The sequence below is a fragment of the Podarcis raffonei genome, chromosome 13 (assembly GCF_027172205.1).
Source record: "Podarcis raffonei isolate rPodRaf1 chromosome 13, rPodRaf1.pri, whole genome shotgun sequence".
NCBI classification, from domain to species: domain Eukaryota; kingdom Metazoa; phylum Chordata; class Lepidosauria; order Squamata; family Lacertidae; genus Podarcis; species Podarcis raffonei.
Genome location: NC_070614.1, coordinates 37,905,351 through 37,923,621, shown reverse-complemented (window position 1 = coordinate 37,923,621; position 18,271 = coordinate 37,905,351). Strand labels below are relative to the sequence as shown.

General features: G+C 43.5%; 1 protein-coding gene across 3 annotated transcripts; it reads right to left on the bottom strand.

Annotated features, from left to right (window-relative positions):
* Positions 1-6,412: 6,412 nt before the first annotated feature.
* LOC128399463 (beta-2-glycoprotein 1-like) lies at positions 6,413-18,073 on the bottom strand. Of its 3 annotated transcripts, none has more exons than XM_053360944.1 (8): positions 17,931-18,073; positions 11,617-11,772; positions 10,582-10,767; positions 10,258-10,369; positions 9,418-9,494; positions 8,822-9,001; positions 8,457-8,654; positions 6,413-7,859 (listed from the first exon to the last, which is right to left on the bottom strand). In XM_053360944.1, the coding sequence occupies exons 1-8, from the start codon at positions 17,998-18,000 to the stop codon at positions 7,795-7,797; spliced, it is 1,044 nt and encodes a 347-aa protein (XP_053216919.1). In that variant the 5' UTR covers positions 18,001-18,073; the 3' UTR covers positions 6,413-7,794. The 3 variants fall into 3 exon arrangements, with proteins under 3 accessions (XP_053216919.1, XP_053216920.1, XP_053216921.1); XM_053360945.1 differs by lacking the exon at positions 17,931-18,073 and adding an exon at positions 12,667-12,797; XM_053360946.1 differs by lacking the exon at positions 10,582-10,767.
* Between the last annotated feature and the right edge of the window lie 198 nt (positions 18,074-18,271).

Sequence of the window (18,271 nt, the reverse complement as noted above, 5' to 3'; positions counted from 1 at the left end):
TATTTGCCTTTGGTGACCAAGCAAGTGCTATTTACAAATGCAATTTTCCATTTGTATTACAAACACAGGGAAAGGCGAAGAGCACTTTTAATGCTATGCGTGAAAGTCATCTCCATAATTGACTGAATCTGCTTCCAGGCTAAGCTGTGTTTCCTCTGTGTTTATGTGTAACTGGAATTAGATTTTCTTACTGACTCTGCAAGGACACTCTCTCACCACTGAGTGCTGTGGGCTCTTCTGATCAGACAATCTAGGAACATACCTGCTGCCAAAGTGGAGGGTAGCAGTTTTTCCAGGAATCCCTCACTAGAGGCCAGCCTGTACCTTTTAGGAAAACTATGGACAGGGAACTGTGTTCTCTGCTCTTGGGCAAGACCCTACCTCTTTTCTACCCACTCCTCCCTGCCATTGACTTCACACTCTGTTCCTTTGCTCATGGCTTGCAAATCATTAATAGGTCCAAGGCCGGGACAGATAGGACAACTGTCGGAAGGTTCAGAATCAGCCATCATACGACAATTCAGCAAGAGCCAGGAGCAGCAATGGAGGAAAACCCCGACTCGGTTTGCATTTAAAGCCTAAACTATCACTTTTGCACTTTCTGAAACAATATGAGAACTGAATCTCAGCCGTCCTTAGAAATTTTTGGCTTATCTGCATTTTGTGATGCAGTTCTCTAACCAACCAGTGTTTACAACAATGCATATGGAAGGCGAAAGTGTGCATTAAAAAGAAAATAGTATTAAAAATGCCTATGTATGTATGCTAGTCAAAATTACATACAAAACTGTGTTTAGTAGGATATATATGTGCTATAATACTAGAAAAAAATCATGTGGATTTTCAAAGAAATTGCAGAAATATGGAGAACTGAATTCCAGATGAGAAAAAGGAGAGGACCAAAACCGACAGAACTTTCCATCCTTAGCTAGGAGCAGACTCTTCTTCACCATGTAGAAGCTTCTGCCTGCTGTCAACACTCACCAGTGCTATTGAGCTTAGAAGGCCCTGCCATTAAACAATGGACCTCACTCACTGCCCCAAGTACCAACCTTAGTATTCTGTTGATGGGGAAAGTGTCAGCAACGGAATGCTCACAAGCTGCATCCTAAATGTTCCAAATGCTGTGGGGAAAAGAGTCAGGGTGGAAAGGGTAGCTAATTGGACTCTAGGAAGGCTGAGGTGAAAGACGCCTCAGCTGAAATCTATTGCTGTTAAATGAGACAGGAAGTGACCTAACAGTGCAAATCACCTGCCTGGTGATAGGAATTCTTAGGATGTTATGCGACAGGGAATTGTCCTCCATTAAAAATTTCCTTTTTGTGAAGCTATATCCCAAGTAGGGATGCGAGAGAGGTTGTTTAAATTTGCATTTAAAGGTGAAACTACCTAATTTGCAGTTTCAAAAAACAATACTCTGCACTTCTCCAGATTTTACGGTGCAATTCTTGAGCCAAGTAAACCGAGTAATGGCTACAAAAATGCATCTACTAGGGTAAAGTATGCATAGAAACTCATATATTAGTGAAAGAATACTATACAGAAATGCTTTCTGTCTGGGAAAATTGCTTTGTGAAAGAGGTATGTTTGGCAAAATTGCATAGAAAAATGTATATATAAGGGTAATGTCACACTAAAATGTAGATGATTTTTCAAAAGGACTTTAAAAATAAATTTCATTCTGGCATGTGGAGGACTAAATTTAAGGCTAGAAAAACGAGAAACTAAGAGGAATAGAAATTGACAGATTCAGCCCTTCTGAAATTCAGAGTCTGATTTATTTCAGATTTTGGGCTGGGAGAACACGTTGCTCTAGGTCAGCTTAGCTAACAAGTGGCCTTGGTTTTGTCTGGGCATTTCTCTTCCCCTGTGTTGTGTGTTTCCACTTATTGGCTTAAACCATCTCTGCTCTGCAGGTAAAGGTAAAGGGACCCCTGACTATTAGGTCCAGTCATGGCCGACTCTGGGGTTGCAGCGCTCATCTCGCTTTATTGGCCAAGGGAGCCGGTGTACAACTTCTGGGTCATGTGGCCAGCATGACTAAGCCACTTCTGCCGAACCAGAGCAGCGCACGGAAACGCTGCTTACCTTCCCGCCGGAGCGGTACCTATTTATCTACTTGCACTTTGATGTGCTTTCGAACTGCTAGGTTGGCAGGAGCAGGGACCGAGCAACGGGAGCTCACCCTGTCGTGGGGATTCGAACCACCGACCTTCTGATTGGCAAGTCCTAAGCTCTGTGGTTTAACCCACAGCGCCACCTGCATCTGCAATTTTCCTGTTCCTTCTCTTGTCTGGAATGTACTGCCATTGACTGTGATTGGCAAGAGGAGCAAAGAGGAAGTGGCTTTGCAACAAGATCTTTGTAGCATCCTTCTGTTCAGCTTCTGCTAACATGTCATCCAGGAATGTAGTTCATACAACCTTTCTGCAGGGAGTTCAAGAGATGTATGCCAGCATTATCTGGAAAAAATAAATGGCACAGTTCCTTCTTCCTTAAGCCTAGACAGTTGCAGCAGGAGTAGGTCCAGAAATGAAAGGGACACTGCTGAAAATGGCCGTCCCCTGGAGAGGAGCTTCAATTCCCCATCCCACACCCTCCAACATTTCATAGCTGAAAATAAGGCCATGCTTATGCCCCCCCCCCGGTTATTGCTTGTCGAGTCCCAGCCCCTCCATTATTTCACATGCTTACAGGCTCCTTGCCTGCAGTATGCTGCATTCATTTATTCTGAAATTGCCCAGTGGGTGCTCCTAGAAACCATAAGAGTAACTGATGGCGCTTTACAGAAAACATAATTGTCCTAGAATATCTTGTCAACTCAGCAGTGGAAGAAGCGGGCTATGCTCATGCTTTGTGTTCATGCCTAAGGCTTGATGCCATAGTGTTTGTGCATGTGCCTTCGGTGCTGTGCAGCAGCGGTTGCCAACGTGGTGCTCTGCCACCAAGTTTTGCACTACAACCCCTATCAGTCCCAGCTGAAGATCAATGATCAGGGATGATGGGAATTGTAGGCCAGAGCATCTGGAAGGACAATGCGTACCCATTCCCTACTTAGAGATGATGGCTGCCCTGGCAGCTTTCATTCTGGAGGAATAAGATCTGGAGGGCGGGTTTTTTTGTTGGTAGTACAGGAGAAAGAGATACCCCTCTGTCCTCATCGGCTGTGGTCCTAACTCTGGTTGCTTCTTCTACATCTTGGCTTCCTTCGTTCCTTCCAACAGATACATGAAATGCAAACACACATTTCACTTATTTCTGGATTGACCTTGAAGCACTGAATATTTGCAATGCCAGCAACTCAACTCACACAGTGATGCACTTAGGTAATTTTTAGACTCTGGACTTTTATGGGGGTGCTCATCTTTAGATGGCAATGGGTATTACTTGGTTTGCTTAATAATGTAAGCTAGCAATGCTGCATTTTTTGAAGGGGTCTGTTTATTCCGATTGTTGAGTTCCTGGATTCCGTCCCCTGTCCCCCAAGTCCTGCCATAAATACCACACAGCTCACACTCCATTAACATTTTAACAAGGCATCTCATTTAAAAGCAAAAATTAGGGACAAGAAAAGAGGATTGTCTATATTTACCAGAGACTGGATAATAGGGGCTGTCCCTGGCAGTTGGAGCATATAGCATCCTAGTTACTCACTAGGTCAGTCACCCTTTTCAGGTGGCTTCCAGGAACTTGGAGGGATGTGGCGGCTGTGTTTTTGCTTTTATCCCAGTGGCAACCATTACTTATACTTGGCTTGGTGGTTTGGCAGGAAAGAGAGAGAGAGAGAGATCAAGAGCGAGAGAGATCATTTTGTCGTCAATAGTGACCTTCACCTCTTCACACACATTGCATACAAAAACTGTCAGGGATTTTTTTTTTTTCTGGAATAAATGCTTGTGTACATGACCTTTGCTAGCAGCTGGCAGCTATACTTTGCATATCCAAAAACTGAAGGTTTTTATTTTATTTTAGAAAAGCGATGATTAACACAAAGGGCAATCCTGTGCCCAGCCATTTTGTTCACCTTTTGCCTCGTTTTATCTTTTGTAATCTTTAGCTTGCATGCAGTTTGTAAATCTTCCGTTTGTATGCTTCTCTCCTCTCTTTTGTTTTTGTTTTAAAGCACGTCCAGACTGTTAGTATTTTGAGAGAGGGATTCATGTGCATACCAGGGAAGTTTGGTTTGCTCAACTAAAGTAGATCAAAGTCATTCTAGCATATCAAATGCACTTTTGAAAAAGAAACCAACTTTTTGCAGCTAGGAAAGTGACAGGGAAATGGCTTGAAAAATGGGAATTAATGGGAAGACAAATGCACACCCCATAAGCAAATTGGAATGAATGCTCAGTGTCATATAACCTTCCCACAACCAAATCAGAACAAATGCTCAATAAAGACTGGATATAATCTAAGCTCCCCATAAACTTTGGGCAACCTGTTGATTGAGTATTCCTATTTGATTTGTTTGCAGGGACAGGGAGGATTAGTAGACAGTGGCTATTTAATCAGCATTCATTCTGAATTTTTTGCAAGTGTGGTTAGATGACATTGCATCAAAGCAAGTGTTATCCCTCACTTTCCGGTGCATTTTCCCATTGCTTTCCTCATTGCAAAGAAGTCTGACCTTTGGGGGAAGAAGGTTTGCTCTGCAAGACCTCCTAATCAACTATAATTGTGCAACTTGCAATTGCAGGGATGTGATTGTATCCTTCCCCAAAATGATGGAAGCACCAATTCACTCAAGCAAATCAGGATGAATGTTCAACAAATAGGTTGACTGGATGAGCCCTAAGTTGTCTTTGTCTGGTTTGTGAGCAATAATGAACATATTTGAAGATGGTATTATTGAAATGTTTCTTCATATTTAGTCCCAATGGCTTTATTCTGTGGTTGTGCATGATTTTCTCAGTCAAACAGTTCTGATGTCTTTTCAAGTCTGTAATAGGAACTTTGATAACCAGCGACATGGGCTTGAAACTAGAGTCACTCTAGCTCAAAGTGCACTGGGTAGGACTCACTGAAGGGCATCATACTCAATACTAAATTTCCTGGTTTTGTGTTGCTTTTGGATTTGTGTAGCCTTTAGATTTACTGCCTCCCTTTTCCACACGTTACCTAGTGAGGTAAAATCCAGTTCCCACCCAACATCTTGTCACCTCTTTGTTAATCTAAGGGGTTGAGTTGACCTTACTTGCAGATATTTGTGGAAACTTTAAGGCCCTCCTCAGAGACTCACACCTCCCCCCCACCCCATGTTCCTTTTATTTCTCTCAGTTTAGGCACTGGTGTCGTACCCCAACCCCTGTCACCATTGCTAAGGCTCCAGGGGGAAATAGGCCTGTTGCCTAGCAACAAGCCAGGAAGGGGTTGGGGAGCACTTTGTGACAGAAAGGGGACTGCTAAATGCTTCCCATCTCTATTTGTAGAGGAGCTTAAAAATGGAGGCACAATACATGGTTTTCCCTTCCACATTTTCATCAGGCTGAAATATGCTTGGCCCCAGTCAGTCTAAATCTTGGCCTAGGCTCTCTCCCCTTGAACTGGCAAAATGGTTGGCCAAAAAGCATGGGGTGGAGAGAAGAAGGTACATGTGAATGCTAGCCAGTAACCTCAAATTGCTGTGTCCCCGTCAAGTAGTGCTCCTTTGTCTTTTAAGAGCTACATGAAATGCAGAAATTCAACAGATGTAGACCTTCCAAGTGTCCCTGTTTTCCAGGGATGTCCCTCATTTAGATAAGCCATCCCAGTTTCTGATTTGATCCCAGAATATCCCACTTTTCCTTAGGGTGACCCTATTTTCATTGGAGAAATGTTGGAGGATAGGGAGTTATCCGGCCCCAAGCCGTCTGAAGGCAATCCTGTATAGGATTTTTTTAAAAAAAATGTTTAATGTTTTATTATATTTTTATATATGTTGGAAGCTATGGCTGGGGCAAGGCAGGAAGATGTGTGGGGGTATGGTAAAATCTGAATTTGTTGTGGATTCCCTGCATTCCGAATCGGCACAAGCTCTTCTTGGTGTCCTTCTACCTGCTGATAGCAGACTGTAAGCTATAGTAATTAGAAACTGACTTAGAGCAGACATATCAGTGCTAGGAAAGCAATGTATGATCAGAAATGCCTACTTGCTGTGTTGATCACAGTGGGTCTCAGGTCATGACATTTACCTGGGTCCCATTTAATGACACCCCAGGTTATCAAAACATGGCGGACAGCCACTTTGGATGGGAGCCAAGGTTTGCTTACATTAAGGAGTTTCAGTGCCACCCACCCAAGTGATGGGGATTTCATCTGTGGAAAAGCCCTGCTAGAAAGAGTGACAACTCTAAAACCGTGTGCAGCAGCACAACCAGCGAACCTCAGAGGTCTGTTTTGTTCCTCTCTGTTGCATGGTGAGCACAAGTTCACACTGTTGTATAACAAGTGCAGTTTATTATGTACAAATCAATTTACACGAGTATTCAGTAGCATCAGCTGTAAACCCCATTCCAGGCTTGTTTTTCAGTTGCCTTATGTTTCCATTCTCTTCATACACAGCCCCATGTCACAAGGCCTCGGGGCCTGGGACGAATGTTGCACCTGCCCATTGTTACGATTGGCTCCAGCTTGCTTCCTGTAGCACCACCAATCTGAGGCTATGTTCAGGGTTTTTTGCCTGTTGCACAGCTCAATTCTGTGGATGAGTTGTAAGAAAGAAGGCTGCAGTTCTACATCAGCTTCCCTGGGAGTAAGCTCCGTTCAGCTCAATGGGACATACTTCTGATGAGATGTGTAGGACTGCATTGCAAGCCTCCCTCATCAAGTTAATTTATGTTTACTCCAAGTAAGAATGCATAAGATTGCAACTTTAAACTGTTTTCCTTCCCCCTTTTTAATTTACTTGAATACAATCCCTTTTGTGGTGGAGGAATATTTTCTAAGCATACAGAAAGCTGGTGTAGCATAATTCGTAAGATATGAACTGCAATACAGTGGTACCTCGGGTTAAGTACTTAATTCGTTCTGGAGGTCTGTTCTTAACCTGAAACTGTTCTTAACCTGAAGCACCACTTTAGTTAATGGGGCCTGCTGTTGCTGCTGCTGCGCCACCAGAGCACGATTTCTGTTCTCATCCTGAAGCAAAGTTCTTAACCCGAGGTACTATTTCTGGGTTAGCGGAGTCTGTAACCTGAAGTGTATGTAACTCGAGGTACCACTGTATAAGATCAGAGGTCCTTGGTACAAATTAACTTCCTTGAGCCACATATACTCTCTGGGTAACCTTAGCCATTCACTGTTTACTCAGACTCAGCCCTTCCCTCGTATATAATGGATAATTCACCTACAGGGCTATTGGTAGGATCACTGCAATTAATTTATATGAAGTGTACTGAATGCTTGACACACTATATAAAAACTACTGCATGAAACTGCCTTCATGTTTAAAAAGCCCACCAGTGGTATCATGTTGGCACTGATTTGTCAATCCAGCCATACAGCTTGATGAATGGAGAAAAACAAGGGGTACATAGGAAATTGACTTGCATGTTTTTATGACCTGAAAGGGATCTCTTGCTCATCTGGGGAGCAACAAAGATAGAAAATAAATAGAGTACAATAAAATAGCTAGCTGTTGGCCATCAGGATACTTAAATTCCCAGGCCCGATCTCTGTTTCAAATGTGGCTGGTTTCCTATTTGCTTGTGTTGATTGCCTCTTTTCCATCTGTCTTTTCCCACTTCCAAGAGGCCTGCTGAGCCAGAACAAGAAGAGAAGGAAGCATCTCACTGGGGAATGTATGGGTTGAAGGTGTGCTCAACAAGCAGGTATTTCAGATACAACTCTTTTGGGGAACAGGTGGTATTGCAGATAGGTAGGCTCTGTAAGAAGAAAGAGAAGGGAATCAGCAAAGCTGTTTGCAATGAGGGAAGGAATATAATAAAAATGGACCCTCTTGACTATGTATGGTGTCCCCCATCCCTCAAACAGGGGGTGGTGCAAATCCTCTGTGAAGCTAGCAGAATATGTAAAATAGGAAAACTAAGATTTTATGCTATGCATTTCCCAATCCCATCTCAAGCTCTTTGATCAGAAACGAACGGTTCTATAATTGCGGTTAATTACTCAAGTGTGCTTCGGTTCCTTTGCATGCTGATTGCACAATTTTGGTGTTAGAGGGATGAATTTTTTTATATACTTGTACAGACTTCAAGTTTGTTTTAATGAGGAACTGAACTTCTCCACAATGAAATCTGGAAGTGGAAACCTAAATCGGGGACAGTGCCTGGAATATGGCACATACCGCACCAGTCATGAGCTCAATGTTCTGAGATATATTGCAAGAGAGACTAGCTTGTGGAGACCTGCCTCCCAAGAGCATAAAGCAATAATATTCATAACAGTTCCAGTCTCCTGCCCCCAGTCTACCAAAACTTAACACCCAATGTTGTTTTGTGCAGGGTTGTTTTCTGTCTCACCATCGTAGCAGTCGGGCATCTTCAACACACCATCGAAACACTGGCTGTCGGCCATAAAACTGCAGGTCTTGTTCTCACTACGGCAGAAAAACGTGACAATTTCTCCATGATGAACCAGACCATCAGGGATCTCATAGACCCAGAGCTTACGCCCTTGGTAGATCATCCGGCTCCTCTTGGCAGTGATGGGACAGCGGGCTAGAAAGGGTAAGAAACAAAGCCTGTTAAGTATGGTTGACAGACCCATCGGCTTTTCACCATCTGGAACCTCAAAGACAATGGGGATGCTGGTATGGAATATAATGGATGGGTTGGTAAAGTAATTGTCAGTATGTAAAAAGCAGTGGGGATTAGGAGGAAAGTACCTCTGCAGTAGGGTAGTTGGGACCAGTTTCCATTCTCCAGGCAAACCACTCTGTTAGAGCCATCTAAGAGGAAGTCCTTGTTACACAAGTAATAGATGACAGTTCCCACGGGGTATTCAGACTGGTGCACAGCAACCAGGGTTGCTTCAGCAATATTGGGGGGTCGGGAACAGGTCACAGCTAGGGAGAGAAAAAGAAAAGTATTCTAAGTATGTGTGTGTGTGCATAAATGGATGGAAAGGATGTACAGATGTACAGATAGAGAACTCATGGATGGGTGTTTATTTGGATTTATGAACAGAGAAATAAATATGGAGTGATGTATAGAAGGATGATGGATGCTTTATTGGGTAGGTCAGCATGTGTATGTGTGAATGGATGGATATATCAGCCTATTGTTTGGTAAAGGCAGAAGTTGCTTGGCCTTTGACTCAGAACTTATAATGTACTTCCAGGTGGAGTTTCCTCTGGTTTATTTGAGGTATATATGGTAAAATGTGTGGATCTGTGTTACCAAGGAATAGAATACTACTGAATACTAATCAAGCGGCCAGAAAGAAGCTCTGTTCCCTACCCCAATAATCTTGACTACTTACGGTGGCAGGTTGGGGCTGCATGTGACCATTCCTCATTCTCTTGGCATAAAAGAGAGCTGGGTCCCTCTAGGCGATATCTGTGAGGTAGGAGGAAGAAGAAGAAACCAGAAGGAAGTATTCAGTAGCTTTCCGCTTGAGTCCAGATATGAGATAGTATTTATTAGATTTATATTTTGAGGCAGACCATGTTTTTATGCTTTTTAAAAACAGCTGACTGACTTTTTGGGTAAATGTTCTACCTCATTTTATGAAATTGTAACATTATATATATATATGTTCAGACACTCTCAGTGGTGTTTTTGCATGAGAATGGTATGATAAAGGTAAAGGACCCCTGACAGTTAAGTCCAGTCACAAACGACTCTGGGGTTGCGGTGCTCATCTTGCCGAGGGAGCCGACGTTTGTCCACATACAGTTTTTCTGGGTCATGTGGCCAGCATGAGTAAGCTGCTTCTGGCGAAACCAGAGCAGCGCACGGAAATGCCGTTTACCTTCCCCCTGGAGCGGTGCCTATTTATCTACTTGCACTTTGATGTGCTTTCGAACTGCTAGGTTGGCAGGAGCTGGGACCGAGCAATGGGAGCTCATCCAGTCGCGGGGATTCAAACCGCCGACCTTCCGATCGGCAAGCCCTAAGCGCCACAAATTAAATTAAATTAAATTAAATGGGATGTGTATGCTGATCAGCGTGTTGGAGCAAGTGATGGAGTTGAGGATAGTTTTATTTACATCATTTCTAACACACTCTTTAGCCCAGAAAGACTCTCTGAGCCACTTAGAACAAATCAGTTCTAAGACAGTCCCTGCCCTCAGGCTCACAACCTGAACAACTGACTTACCCATAGTCACACCAGTAGTGCACTTCCCTTCCTGTGTTGTAAGGGCCCCCTTCATGGGATCCATTTTCGATCTCTGGTGGAGATTTGCAGTGGGATGGTGGGTTAAGAGCATCTGATAAAGAAGAGGAAGGGGGAGGAAAAAAATGCTTGGTAAGTCTGTATCCTTGGTGCATTAGACCAATTGTTGGATTTTGTTTGTCACCTGGTGGAGGCACTGTAGTGGTGGAGGGTTAGCAGCGGCTGTTCTAGATTGAATAAGAGGTGCTTGCGAGCTTGGTCCCTCCTGGTAATTATTGATGACAATGGTAGGAAATGGTTGATTACCTTCACAGGGTAAAGTGAAGCTCCACTTCGCGTCTCCTTGGCAGCGACTTACTGCCACTTCCTGCCCACCAGCCATTAGAAATCCAGGTTTGCATGTCACCTCCATTAAGTCCCCAAACATAGTGGATTCCTGGACCAGCTGTGTCTCAGCATTGTCAATTGTCACCGGCCATGCACACCTCAAGCCTTGGAAGAATACAGAAAGAAAGATGGCGGCTGATGAGAACCCTGAATTTTGTGGGAAAGAGTTGAGCCTGAATTCTCAGGGTCTAGTGAGCCATGTTGGAAGAAGAACTGCTGGGTTCTTGTGAGGAAATAGAAGGTCTAATGGACAGAAAGAGATGAAAACCAGGAGTTCTGATCTTTTGGGGTATAGTTGGTTGAAGCAACAGGGAACTGGCAATCAGGAATATTGAATTTTCTTAGACGGGGCAAAGGAGGGGTTAAGGAGTCTGGAGACCAGGACTCCTCTGCAAAAGGAATAAATGGAAGGCTAGATGCTAGAGCAGGGCTGGAAATACTAGGAAACAGTTCTTCCCACCTAATGGGATGGTGAATGTGGGCTAGGTGGTGTTTTGGAGTTATGGGAGCCAGAAGAGGAATGAAACCTGTTTCATAAGGGAAAATGAGAGGCTATGACCTAGCATCTTGGGATCATTGCAAGTGGAATGTGATTGGGAGGAGAGAAGGATCTGGGAACGATTATTGACTTATTTTTTTTTAACCAAAGTAACTCAAAGCAACTTTCAATATATAAACAAACACATACATATCTTGAAACTGACATAAAACTACAAATCTTAGGTTCTTCTGGAATGGGGGATGAAGACTATATGGCTGAAGTTTGGAGTTTGGGAATCAGAAGTCTCAAGTTCTCGAAACTGGTTTAAAGGATTTTTTTTCTGGTAACGGAGCACTTCTGAAATCTCTATAAAGTGGCTAGGGCAGAGTTAGGTAGGAAGGACTGGGAAGCATGTAAATGCCTGGATTTTCTGTGAATATTCCTGTGTGTGGACTAGGTAGTCAAGTTTCTACCTGTAGAAATGCAGCTCATTCCACATTCCCCGTCACATTCACACTTCCTGCTTTTAGAGCATCTGCGGCGCTCACAGTTCTTCTGGCACGTCTGCCCTGTCAGCATTGTAAAATTCTTCTTCCGCAGTGGACATTTGGGGTCGGTCAGATTCCTGACTGCAAATAGAAGAAAAGATAAGTGGTTACACAGATATGAGGGAATGAGACTGGGGAAAGAGGCGAGTGATATACAATCGTATTTAAGAGCTATGTCTGTGTGTCTGTAATGGGGGAGTCGAAGGTAAAGAAATACCTTCCTTCCCTTCCCTAACACATAGCTGTCAACGTTTCCTTTTGTTTTAGGGGAAATTCCCTTATTCCAAATAGGATTCCTCACAAGAAAAGGGAAAAGTTGACAGCTATGCCCTAACAAGAAGCTCCAAGATGCTTTGTTGCCTCAAACAAAAAATTCAAATAGTGTCTTCTCCTCTTGAGGCGATACAAAATATCACAGTAAACTAAATAATTGGCAATTGGCCGTCCTTTAACGTTGTTTTGAAATCTTCCATCTGAGTGGGCTGCCTCATGGTAGTCCTGGTCCTGCTTTTCCCTGTGGTGAATGAGATAATTTCGGTATCGTGGCTCATTTCCTCCTAGCGAGCTTCTCAAATGTCCCTCAGCTGAACCTAATTTTTAAGCTGTGCCTCATTACTCTCGCAATGTCTCCGACTCCTGCCGTGTGCTTGTTTGTTTAGGTTTGTGTACAAGCAGGATGTCAGACTGAACCTAAATCTGAACTCAAAAAACCACGCAGAACCTTCACCCCCCCAACCGAATTGTAACAGAATAAGAATTATTATCCGTTGAATCTGTTGACAGCAATCAACAACAATTGGGTTACCTGTTAGAATATGAACCTAGCTTTTTTTTTTAAAAAAAAGCAAATATTTTGTTTTTATTATTTTTAAAAATTCAAAACCATTTAAAAACTGCTTATTATTAAACCAATATTTAAGTGATGTACAATAGAACATAACCCCCCCCCAAAAAAAACCAGCGTGTTGTGCTAACCCCACCGGCTCCAACCAGAATGAATCACGATGAGCACATAAAAACAGAATAACATCTGGAGATTTTGGGAAAGATATTTGGGAGCTGCTCAGTGAAGAGAAAGGCTGACAGCAGGGAATATCCACAGAAGTGAGAGACACAGGCTCCCAGATGCCTTTAGGAAGCCTGAGAGCAAGGGCTCTCTCCCTCCTGTGGTTGCCACCAACTGGTATTCAGAAGCGTACTGCCTCTGACTGGGGAGGCAGAGTGTGGACTTTGTGGCTTGTAGCCATTGAAAGCCTCTACCTCAGCGGACTTGTCTAATCCTCTTTTAAAGCCATCCAAGATGGCAGCTATCACTGCCTCATGTGGCGGCAAATTCTGTAGTTTTACTATGTATGTACTGTGTGAGGAAGTACGTTCTTTTGTCTGTCCTGAATCCTCCAAAATTCAGTTCCATTGGATGTCCATGAGTTCTAGTGATATGGCAGAAGGATTTCCCCCCCTTCTCTATCCATGTTCTCCATGCTATGTGTAATTTCATAAACCTCTAGCCTTTTACTCGCCTCTTTTCTAAACTGAAATGCCCCAAATGCTGCAACCTTCCTGCATTGGGGAGTACAGTGGTACCTCGAGTTACATACGCTTCAGGTTACATATGCTTCAGGTTACAGACTCTGCTAACCCAGAAATATTACCTCGGGTTAAGAACTTTGCTTCAGGATGAGAACAGAAATCGTGCTCTGGTAGCGCGGCGGCAGCAGGAGGCCCCATTAGCTAAAGTGGTGCTTCAGGTTAAGAACAGTTTCAGGTTAAGAACGGACCTCCGGAACGAATTAAGTACTTAACTCAAGGTACCACTGTAGTTGTTCCATCCCTTGATTATTTTGGTTGTGCTTTTCTTAACCTCTTCCAACTCTACAATATCCTTTTTGAGGTAAGGCAACCAGAACTGTACACAGCATTCCAAATAGGATTGCCCCATGGATTTGTGTAACCACTTTATAATACTGGCACTTTCAGTTCCTTTCCTATTGATTCGCAGCAGCAGCAGCAGCAGGAGGCTGGCAGCCGGTGCCACCCCCTTGGAAGGCAGACACATGGGGGCTGGTCGAAGGCAACTTGAAGTTGGTGGGGCAGTGCCCCATTCATTCTAATGGGCTGTAGTTCCACCGGCTGTAGTTTCCCAGTCCAAGGTAGAAGACATGTTCCGGTCAGGGTTGTACTCCCTCTAAAACTCTCATTATCACATCATTCACTTTCCGAAGCAAGTGGGGTCCATCAGTTACCCTGGTTCTCCTACAGATGACAGAATCACTGGTGGCCTGGACAAAAGTCCTGGAGTTGTGTTCCCTGTCTGCTAGGCTACCTTATTTTTTTTAAAATAGCTATGAGCCTTGACTGTGTACTTGCAGTCTCAAATGTGGGGCTGAAACTCTACATATGCGAATGTCAAAAGGCTACTTTGTTCACTGGTCCTGATTATGGGAAGGGTTACAAATGGACCAGAAAGAAACTGCTGTGGCCTGCTGTTCCCATAGTTTTAACAGCCTTTTTGCATGTGCCAGTGAAATCAGCCAGTGGAACTTTCCACGATATGGAGATAATAAACATTATCACCTGCTAATTCCTGCAAAACTAATTGTGAGCATGACAGCAGTTGGTAGGGTGTTAATGGGAAGTAACACTCATTTGAAGAGATCTTGAGACTTTGGCTTAAATATATTCAGTATGGAAGGGCATGAGGGTTAAAAAGAGGGATATTTAGAGCTTTGTATCTTAAGCAAAATGAACATTTCCTTCCTTTCCAAACTTGAATGAGAAAAGTTGTGATGCTGCCAATGGCCACCAGGTGGAGAAATATATACTTGGCTTGAAAAGCTGCCTTATACAAGAAATGCTGTCTACCTGTTTATTTCCATACATGTTTTTTTTAAAAAAATATATATTTATTTTAATGTTTAGACTGCAACACTTGAAGGTGCCATGTGAGTAGCAATACATCCAAAGGTAACACGCCTAATTATAGCTGACCCAGATAGGAAAAAACCTCCAAAATCCATAGCTGGATTTTGGAAAAAACACACACCCAAAAGATCCACTTTTATTAGGACCAACCAAATTAAAAAATAATGGCAAGCTTTTACATTCTCCAGAACTCTGCAACAGGCAAAGTGTTACACAAAGCAGGAGTCAAAGGGACAAAGGGAAAGTACAAGAATTAGATTGGATGTTGTAGCTCTAACATCAGCTTGTAAACTCAGTTCCCAAATTATATTGCTCCGAGGTACAAATTTTAATGGTCCTGCAAGCTAACAAAATTAAAATAAAATGCACAGTATATTGAATAATAAATATATAAAAAGATACTATTATTAAACAGCTTACATTTAATAACATGACTTATGCAGTCCGTCATGAGGATGGTTTATTTGTGCAGGTAAGAACCTAGCTATGTAGCAGTCAATGTACTTACCCTGATGATCTGCAAGTGAGCCTCAGTTGCCTTGCTTGCTTTGTATAAGCCCACAGCTAAATTGCAATAGTGCTACATCCATTCTGCAGTCACGTTACTTCACATAGCCCTCTAAATTCAAGAACAAGTGACTGCAGAATGGATGTAGCACTATTGCAATTTAGCTGTGGGCTTATACAAATATATATATATATATATATGGACACAGGTGGCGCTGTGGGTTAAGCCTCAGCGCCTGGGACTTGCTGATCGAAAGGTCGGCGGTTCGAATCCCCGCGGCGGGGTGCGCTCCCGTTGTTCGGTCCCAGCGCCTGCCAACCTAGCAGTTCGAAAGCACCTTCGGGTGCAAGTAGATAAATAGGGACCGCTTACGAGCGGGAAGGTAAACGGCGTTCCGTGTGCTGCGCTGGCTCGCCAGATGCAGCTTGTCACGCTGGCCACGTGACCTGGAAGTGTCTGTGGACAGCGCTGGCTCCCGGCCTATAGAGTGAGATGAGCGCACAACCCCAGAGTCTGGCAAGACTGGCCCGTACGGGCAGGGGTACCTTTACCTTTTATACACACACACACACACACACACACACACACACACACACACACATACACACATACATACATACATATATATGCTTTTAATTGCAGGGGAAATGTGATATCCTTGAAATAGAAGCGTGAGCTTAAAAGAAAGATGTCTGGATCTTTCTCAAACCCATTAATCCTCGGCAACACATTAGTAACAACTGTGTGCATTTTAAATTTTTTTCTTGACAATTTGCACCATGAGTAGATGGATGGATACATTGATTTAATAATAGACAGAGATAAAATTAGGCATAAAACCTTGATACTTCCCATTTTAGAAATTGTACACTGGATGGAGTGAGAGAGAGAGAGAATATGTGTGGGAATAGGGAGAAGAAAAGTGAATGGAAGTTAGGAAAACAGCAGAAAGAAAGAAGCCCTACCTGGCAATCTTACACAGTAGGCAGAGAAGAAGGTATCTGGTTGGCCACTGTGAGAACAGGATGCTGGACTAAATGGCCCAGCAGGCTCTTTTTAAGTTCTTATGAGTAAGGGGCTCAGACTTCAGTGAGCTAACTAGATTCCTATCTCTTTGTAGGCTTGGCTTTTGCTTCAATTTTCTTTCTATAAAATGTGTTGAAAGTGACTGCGAGGGAAGGGATTCTGGTTATACATCCTCAGTTTTAAGACTGGAGAGCCTAGAAATCTAAATATACGCAAGTGTCCTTATGAGGGTAGAGCATGTTAGGTAAATGGAAAACTATTTGGACACAGGACAGGTCTGAGAAGGTTAAGAGTCCTGGCGTCTTAAAGTATGCGTCAAAAGCCAACAGATAGTTCAGGATATATAAATTCTACAACTCTGTGGCTCTACAGTTCTTTCCCACAAAGTGGTGCTTTATACTTCGGGCTGCTTGTATCCTGTGATCCTCTCCAAACACAGAACGAGATCAGAAAAATCTGGCACCCTGAGCTTTTAGTGAAAAACACTTTAGGGAAAAGTACAAAGGGGTGAGAGAAAATGAACAGATAATAAAGTGTTCATGGGAAGCTGGCTTATACCAAGTCAGACCATGGTTCATCTAGTTCAACACTGTCTGCACTGAATGGTATCAAGTCTCCAGGATTTCAGACTGCTTTCTCTCCTAGGCTTATCCAGAGAGAAGCTGGGACCGTCTGCCTGCAAAGCAGCTTCTCTACCACTGAGTTTATGGTCCTTCCAACTTACTCGTCTTTGGGGGCAGGGGAGAGTATATTATTTTCTCCTGTGTCCTCTTTGAGGTGCACAGTTGGTACAGCTGGGGGTTTTCTGCTCCAAGTGGCTGCCCCAGAATACTCCAGGACCCCCTGCAACATTGCAGCTGATGCCAGGATATGTCATTTCACTGATGGGCCTAACAAAAATTGTTGCTCTAACTATGTTTGGCCTGCTTGTGCCCAGCAGCCTGGATTTATATAAGATGGTAGCTCAAGTTGCAAATGGGCGGAACGCAAATACAATCTTTCCACAATGTGTAGAGATGGAGCACAGCTCTAGGGCCGGTCCAAGACATTTTTCTCCCTGAGGTAGAATAGCAAATGCTGCCTTCCCTTGTCCCTCCCTCAGCAAGTCAAGAGCTTTGAGTTTTGTCAGTGGTTGGAAGGTGGAGCGGAACTGGCCCAAGACATTTTGCTGCCTGAGAAGGAGCGGCAGATGGCACATAACACACCTGCCCTGCCAAAGTGAAGGCACATAGTAGTACCCAAGGCTTGCTTTGGCACATGAGGCAGAAAATCTCTCACACATTTCCCAGGAAATGAAAAAAAAATCACAACAATAATCTAAATACTGTTGTCATTTTAAATCACCATTATTTATTAATTTATATAATCCTTAATGAAAAATAAAAGTCTCCCAAGCAGTTTGCCAAATATAAAAACTAATTACACAATTCTGTTGCCCTTTCATGATACCCCAAATCATAACTGCCTCACGCTTCCTAATGGTAAAGCCGGCCCAGCATTGCTCACTGCTTAATGACCCCTGTCATCTCCAGTTAAAAGGATCAGCTAGGAGCTGATGGGAAAGACCTCTTTCTGCCTGGGACAGACTCTGGGGAGCTCCTGCCTGTCAGACAACAGAGGACTAGATGGATAAATAGCCTGACCTGGTATATGGCACCTACCGACGTTCCTAATATAGCAGCTTGTAAGGGACGACTGAGCAAGGAATATGAGGAAGGGGAGGTGAAAAGTCAGGTAGAGGGACTGAAAGCAGAAAAGGGGTGAAGCGACTGTGGGGACTCACCTCCCACTTGTCCAGAGCCTTGTGAGAACCAGAGAACCGCCAGCAGTGCCAGGAAAAGGAGCGAGGACATGATGCGAGGAAGATGCAACCCGCGTCTCTTGATTACACCTATGTTTTGGGGAGACAGGTTCTTTCCTGCGTTCTCTGGTCCCAGGAAAGTTTTTGGGAGTGGGTATTAGCGCCTCCTAGATAATGCAGTTTGAGACAAGGGTGCAGAGACACAAGATTCCTGGGTGCTCTGAGAAAGGAACCAAAATTAATAGGTGCCAGGGTGGCAGCCGAAGCTCCTGGATTTTGTCTTGCAGGCTGAGGGGACGGACTTATAAGTAACTGGGATTTGA